General features: G+C 43.0%; 1 protein-coding gene across 1 annotated transcript; it reads right to left on the bottom strand.

Annotated features, from left to right (window-relative positions):
- Positions 1 to 2,446: 2,446 nt before the first annotated feature.
- LOC132223993 (SNW domain-containing protein 1-like) lies at positions 2,447 to 4,057 on the bottom strand. Its single transcript, XM_059679039.1, has one exon. The coding sequence runs from the start codon at positions 4,055 to 4,057 to the stop codon at positions 2,447 to 2,449; it is 1,611 nt and encodes a 536-aa protein (XP_059535022.1).
- Between the last annotated feature and the right edge of the window lie 3,579 nt (positions 4,058 to 7,636).

The raw sequence follows: 7,636 nt of genomic DNA on the forward strand, positions 1-7,636 counted from the left end.
TTGGCTGCAAATGCAAGTGCACTCCTTCTCCATGCCTGGACGACTAAGTCTCCTTTGTATTTTTTAAATTTCCAATTACAGTTTATATTCAGTATTTTGTATTAGTTTCAGGTGTATAGCATAGTGGTGAGCCAGTCATATACCTTACGTACAAAGCGTTCCCCCTGATATTTCCAGGAAAATGTGAAGGGATTGAGAAATACAACTTGGTAGTTAAAAAATAGTCATAGGGCCCTGGCCAGTGTGGCTCAGTTGGTTGGAGCATTATCCCATGCAGTGAAAGGTTGCTTCTTTGATTCCAGATCAGGGCACATGCCCAGATTGTGGGCTTGATCCCTTCTAGGGGGCATGTAGGAGGCAGCCAATTGATGTTACACTCTCAAATTCCCCTTCCTCTCTCTCTCAAAATCAAACTATTCTTGAAAAGAGTAATAGTCATGGGGATATAAATACAGCAGAGGAAATATCAATAAGGTTGTAATCTCTTCCTTAATGCTGGCTGGTGGAATGACTCCTCCTGTGTGCTGGGTCAGGTCCCCTCTGCCTCATCTCTTTATTCCAAATGTGGCTGCTGGTGTAACCTGACAACTCCTCAACTCGGTCTCATACCAACTACCTCCCAATTTTCTCCTCAGGGCTTCTCTCTAAGTTGGGGGTACGGGATGCTCTTGGGAACTCACTAGGCATTTATTCCAAACAACCTGTTAATATGAGGTACTTAGCATATGGGGCAAACTTGACAGACTGGGAGCTGTGAGCCAACAGATAAAGGCATCCCTTTATCTTCCCTGGGTCCTGAGATGGATTTCATAAGGCTTCTTGTGTACCTCTTCTAGAGGAGCAACCAGTGGCTGTAAACAGTGCAGCCTTCTACGTACCTCCCTCTGTCCCTGTCCTTGAGTCTTGCCTGGGCTCATGTCCCCACCTAAACAGCTGGCACATAAGCTTTTCCTAATTTCCCTGAAGAGCAGAATTGAGACAGTGGCTCGATCAAGTTTCTCTCTATTCCGCTTCTGCTTGTCAACTTGAATCATTTACTTTATTCAAGGATTACTTTTCCATCCCTTCATGGTCATATCTAATGCTGTACTTATCTTAATAGCCGATAGGTAGATCTTCAGGTTTCAACTACAAGATGTGGTTAGGAAGGTGGAGGGAATGTGAAGCATGTTCATGGGACAATCCTGAGACTGGGATGGGGGTGGGTGGGCGGATCTCAATCACAAGACTAGGTGTTGCTTAACAGTATCAGGCTCAAGGGCCATTATGGAGCTAGCATGCCCTATCAGGCTTCTCAGTAAGTTCAAAATACAACTCTACCAAACTAGGAGGAAAGAAAAAGGGAAAAGGAAGATAAGACATACCTTCCAGGAATTCCCCTAAATTGTATAAACCACCTCAATCTTATTAACTAGTGACCAGTCATGTATCCATAGCTAGCTGCAAGGAAGGCTGGGCAAAGTGGCTCTAGCTGTGTCCCTGTGCCTGGAGCAAACCTATTATTATAAAATGGAAGGATATTGAAATAATAAGCAGTTTCTGTCATAGTGTGAACCGACTTCAAAAGGGTCTTGTCTTTCCAGAGAGGATGGAGTCCTAATCTCAAATTCATTTAATGAATGTATGATTTGGCCTGAGATGCAATGGGTAGAAACGGGGGGGGGGGGGGGTGGTCAAGACCAGTATAACATTCACGAAGGTGTCAGTAACCTAGTCACGGCATAAAAGGGAGGTGCCTTTCCTGGAACAGTAGGGTAGGGAGATTCTAGAAAAGGCTGTGTTCAGGAGAGAAGGAGAAAGGCCAAAGAACCAGCAAACAAGTAGTCAGATTAAAAAAAAATAAAATAAAGAAAAAGGAAAGATGTGGGGCAAAGCTGAGCCTCAGTTGTTAATGTCTTCCGCTGACCCCATGTTGGCACCTGGTCCCTTGCATAGCCTTTCTTCTTTTTTCTGCCTTTCTGTCATCGGGGCAACTCTAAGTCTTTGGAACGATGGGACAAGAAGCTTCCCTGGGTCTTTTTACATCAGCACACTGTTTTATTTTTATTTTTTTGTCTAAATGTTTTTATTTGAAACAAATAGGTGCACCAAGCAAGCGCTTACTTTTCCCCCACTCCCAAATTAAAACAGAGCACATTAGGGGCATACATCATTTGGCAGAACAGTTCCAATAGGTGAACATCCTTCGACTCACTGTGGTTGGGTTAACTTGACTCATCAGCAAGCAGTCATTCTTACACAAAATATTAAAACCCCAAAGTACTAACGTCACATAAAAGGAAGTGGTCTTAATTTTATTGATGAGGCAGTGTGTTCTACAAATGCCAAAAGGTGGGAGGAGCACAAACGCAACCCACTCTTTAAAAAAAAAAACTAAATAGTTCAAAGTAGAATTTTCCATTCTCCCCAGATTTGGTTTTTATCCATTCACCGTGAAGAGGTGTGTCTATTCCTTCCTCCTCTTTTTGCCTTCATGCTCATGTTCCTTAGGGCAGCTGCTATCTGAGGGTCTTTTGGAGCCACAGTGCTGTTTGGCTTCTTTGAGGAACTTGTCCAAACCAAAAGGATCTTCCTCAAACTGAACTGGTCCTTCTCTACCTCTTTGCCTACGGTCTGAACCAGAAAACTCCTTATCGGGAATGAATCTGTTGGTCTTCATGCTGGCTTCTAGATCATCACCGTACATGTCCTTATCCAGATTTTTACTGGGCCTGTAAATATTCTGGGCCATATCTTTACCACCTCTCCAGGCTCGATCATACACATTGTAAATTTCATCTTCTCCACCTGCAAAACCACTGTCCATGCCCTTGGATTGGTTGAACAGCCTTTGGTCATATTGGACTTCGTTGGAAGTCCGGGGATTGGGCACACCAAGAGCGATGACCTCGCTGATATCTCGATTTTCATTTCTCTGCCGTTTCGACCTCTTATCGGGCACTGCCCTGGAAAGATTCCGGTCATGCTGTCTCTCTTTCCGCCTGTCGTGCCGAATTTCATCCCTCTCACGTGCCTCCCCATCCTCTTTTTCCACATGGGTTTTGATCCCAGCTCTTCTCTCCCTAGCTTTCTGGGCCATTCCTCTCAGTTTCTCTTCATGTTTCTCTTTTTCTTTCTGCGCCATCTTTCTCTCTACTTGGGCACGCGTTTCCACGGCTTCACGAGCCTTCCGATCAGCAATGTAGAGGGCTTCGGCCAACTTAGCAAAATTTTCATTGATGTGAACTGTCTGCAGTCCTCTTCCATCAGCAGCCAGACGTTTGTCTAGTGGAACTGTATAGCCCTTTGCATTTTTCCAGTTCGAAATACACGGAGGAATCTTCCACTCCTGTTGCTCCTTCACAGTCAACTTTCGGCTAGGAGAATGCATGACAGGTGCGGGAGGAGAAGGTGGTCCTCGGGGAATTCTCGCATTAATCTTGAACCTTGGAGGCTCCATTGGATCTCTCTGCATTTCCACCATACGAATAACCCTCTGTTTTGCCCCAGAGTTGAAAGCCAGTCCTTGCTGAGATGGCATGTATCGGATATACTGAGCGGGAGCCAGTTTATCAGCCGCTCGAGCTGTCATGGCCGCAGCAATCTTCTGTGATACAGATTTTTCTAAGGCCACCCTTGTCTTTTCTGTTATCTCTTTAATAGCTTCTTCATCCGGTCTTTGCAGGTCTGGGTCGTCTGCATTCATGACCTCCTTGGGAACCAGGTCAGTGTACTTGCTATAAATGACCTTGTCTTTTGACTGTCCTTGCCGAGCAATGGCATCATATTTAATTTTTCCTTCAGCATCCACCTGAATGGCCAGGGCATTTGACATTTTTTTCTTTCGCCCCATATCCAGTGGATACTGGGCCACGTGGATCTCTGGGAAAGCACCTCCATCTCCAAAATCCTCTAATAACCGAGGTATCCAGCCTTGCCGGTACCCGTATGGGGGAGGTTCTCTTCGGGAGCAGACCAGGGAGGTCTGCCGTGATCTCTGGGATCTTGCCTTTTCTTCAGCCTCAAGCTGGTCCTGAGAGAGCTGAGTAGCTGCAGGTAAAAAGCTGGTGAGCGCCATGTTCTTTCAATTGCTTTCAGCGCCTGTGACGGGACCGAGGGCAGCACACTGTTTTATAAAAGCATTCATAGTTCCCGTCCTGCGAATCGGCCTTAATAAAGCCTGATAGGTATTATTAGCATTTTCAAAAGCCAGTTGTTTGATTAGGATATCGGCTGCCTCTTCATTAGTGAGTACTCCCTTGCCTGCCGAAGGGTCCCTGATCGGGCACCAATTCTTGGGGTCCAACCCCAGCAGGTCCAGGGGTCCCCAAAGGAGTGGACGGAGTCGGCGAAGAAGGAATGACACGGAAACAGTGTTTGGTTGATCAGCAGCCTAGCCAGGATCTCCAGCCAAGTTCTGTCTGTCTTTTATGGTCTTGTTACATCTCTATTTATACCAGTTGATTTTAATCCTGTCAATTTCTATTCCAAAGGTTAGGGCGTTTCTTATCTCCATTCCAGGGAGTAAAGAAGATTATGTAGCTTAAGGGTGATTGTTCGTAGTTAAGGTGATTAACGACCCGCCTGGCACTTAGTTAAGGGGTTTTATCCCCTCCCTAACTTCAGGGAAAAATCCCTACCTGGGGAAACAACCTTTCTCGCAGAGGTGACCTTGGTTAAAACACATAGTGCTAAGGGGAGCAAACATATTAAGAACAGTATGCTATATACGCCAGGTCCCTTGAAACATATGCTGTGCAGATGTTTCTTTCCTGCAGCAAGGATGGACCGGCTTCCGGCAAATTCCCCCTTTTTTATTTTTTAAATGATAGCGCATGCAAATCAGTGGCCACCTCTCAGATTGGGCCGTTTAGGACTCGGAAGAAGACTGGCAAGCAATGACAATGAGCATAGCTATAAACATAGTGGATGGAGCTCACGAGGAGCCCCGATCCTGTAGAAGGCTGCTGGCCTCTTCAGTCAAGGGATTTCAGCTGTCCTCAAGTTGTTGGTTTGATTGTCTTTGTTGGAAAAGGCACAAAAGTTTTCAGCCCAGTTTTTGGGAGCCTTTACTCTGCAATTCTAAGAAAAACAGCTCTCTGGAGTACCTCTTGAGATATGGCCTCTTCTCAAACAACTGAAGTCACTGTACGTTTTCCTTGTTAGTGCCAAGGAAAGTAGCCACGTATGGCCCTGAGGTTATGTCAGGCAGAGAGGAAAATTGAGGCAATCAGCTGGTTGTCAGGCAACTTCTGCTGGGACTGGCCAATTTTTTCCTCAAATGTCTATTTTGCTTTGGCTAGTGCAGACCCAATCTGAGTATAACTATTCTCCTGGATCTGGAACAAATACACAGTCACATGGGGTGTTATTGGAAAGGACCAGATATTAACCCCAAGCCACAGTCAAGGGGTTGCCTGAAGCAAGACACAGGCTTGAGAAGGTTCTGATGCAATGCAACAGGAAGGAGGAGGGTATTTGGTTGAAAGAAAAAGGTCATTGTGTATTTGAAGTCAGAGCTGTGGCCTATGGGATACCCTGAAGTTTTGGAAACTGAAGACAAGCTCCAAGAATATTGAGACATTCTGGCAACTTTGGATAAAGAACCCCTTCAGAAAAACACAAGAAAATTCAAACTGATTTAATGGCTTTGGATAGAAAGTGGGACTCTGGGTTGGATAGAATTGTGAAGATTTGCAAGTAAATATAGGAGAAGGACGTTCTGAGAAAGAACAAAACCAATGGAGAAGTTCAAAAGGAAAGGAAGTCTAATGTAGTCTCCTAAAGGTTTGGGGTAGACATTACTATATCCTGCCCTCCCAACAAAGAATTAGGCAGATTTGGTCTTGGTCACATATTTGGAAGTCCTCCTTCCCTTTTAGTCTCCACCCCTGGTGCTCAGCTCCCTCTTGTTTTCCCTTGAGTGTCTTCCAACACTGGAAGAAGCTGGAGAACATTGAGGGTTTGGCTCTTTAGAGTAGTACCAGCCAAACCGTAATCCATCAAAGTTTGACCACAGTCATAAATACGTAAAGAATCCATTTCCCCAAGCACAAATGACACCCCAAAATTTGACTTCTCTAGTCCACTAAACTTGCTTGGGGCCATATCTGATCCCCTCTCTGCTTTTAGGATGGAATTGTGCAATAGCCTACCTTAAATCAATACAATTAATTTGGACTATTGTGTTAATGACTGCTGATAAGCTGATGCCCTAGCAAGTGACTTCTTTTGTCAATCAAAACTTTCTCTGGTTATCCTATGATAGTAGTTGTAATAGTAGTTGTATTTTTCATATCTGCTGATTGAGAAAATATAGAATGAAAAAAGTTTTTATGAATCCAGTACAAGTTTAGAACATTTTGTGCTTTATTAATCATAACAACAGCCATCAATATTTTAGAAATATTAATAAATATATGTGTAGGATATATTTATTCAAAATAAAGACAATACCTCATTCACAGGTAGATTTGCAGGTCCCTCACAACAACTTCCTAGTTAACCTGAGGGTTGTGGACTCAGAGTAAGAAACACTATCTTAACCTCAAGAAAAGACTGAAATTGAAAGGTTAATGTATTTTAAAGTTTCATACTAAAGATATTTTTGTGCCAGCAGGGTGGGGTGGAGCCTTTTCCATGTACCTCACAGATGTAAATTTCATAGGAGGTCGGGACAGGGCTAGTTAATAGCTGACAAAAGAAAAATGAAAAAAATGCTCATGTTTCAGGGAACCACCCTAAATGCTCATTTGCATGACTCCCACAAAGAGCAAGGCTGGAAGAAGATGGTGGAACATTCAGGGTTTGACATTTGGGAGCAGAGATGGTCAAACAATGTGCCATTTATCATAGTTTGACTACTGTTACAAATACAAAAGAATTCATTTCCCCAAACAGGGATAATATTGCATAATTCTGAATAGACTACAAAGGGTGAATGCTATGGTATGTGAATTATATCTCAATAAAGTTAATATTAAAAATACTTCACAAATGTCATCAAAAGTATTGAAGTCAACACAGTTGCCATATTAAGATCACTATAACTGAGGCCCTTATACCTTTAATATGAATTTAGGCTGTCCTCAGCTCCATTGAAGGCTGACCTTTATTGATGTCATCTATCTGACTTTGTATATTCTAAGAAGACGATGAGGGAAAACATCAAGTAGAGAAGTGTAGTGCAGTGATTAAAACACTGATAATGAAATCAGACTGCTTGAGCCCCTGGCATGGCAGTATGAACTTGGGTAAGTCATATCACTTCCCTGAGCCTCTTCTTATTGTTTTTTTTTTTTATTGCTTGCGCCTATCTCTTGAAATTGCTTTGAGAAATAAATAAGTTAATGAACACATAATGCTTAGCATAATACCTAACTGATACAAACTGACCTAAGTCACTTGGTAATGCACAACTATTATTTGGTAATGATAGCTGGCAAAAAAATTTTGAAGTGGTGAGGTCCAGCTACTCCTCTATGCTCTCACTACCAGATTATAATAAAAACAAAGGCTTAAATAAAATTCTGCTTCATATAGACATTATTCATTAGCAGAGTAGGCACAACATTATCATAAAACCTGCTCTGTAAGCTTGATAAAGTTTTATAGTATTGGTTCCCACACATGGTCCTCAGATTTGTTTATATAAATT

Source organism: Myotis daubentonii, chromosome X (genome assembly GCF_963259705.1).
Source record: "Myotis daubentonii chromosome X, mMyoDau2.1, whole genome shotgun sequence".
Taxonomy (NCBI): domain Eukaryota; kingdom Metazoa; phylum Chordata; class Mammalia; order Chiroptera; family Vespertilionidae; genus Myotis; species Myotis daubentonii.

Coding starts and splice junctions, on each gene's coding strand:
- LOC132223993 (XM_059679039.1), bottom strand. CDS start 4,057: ATGGCGCTCACCAGCTTTTTACCTGCAGCTACTCAGCTCTCTCAGGAC.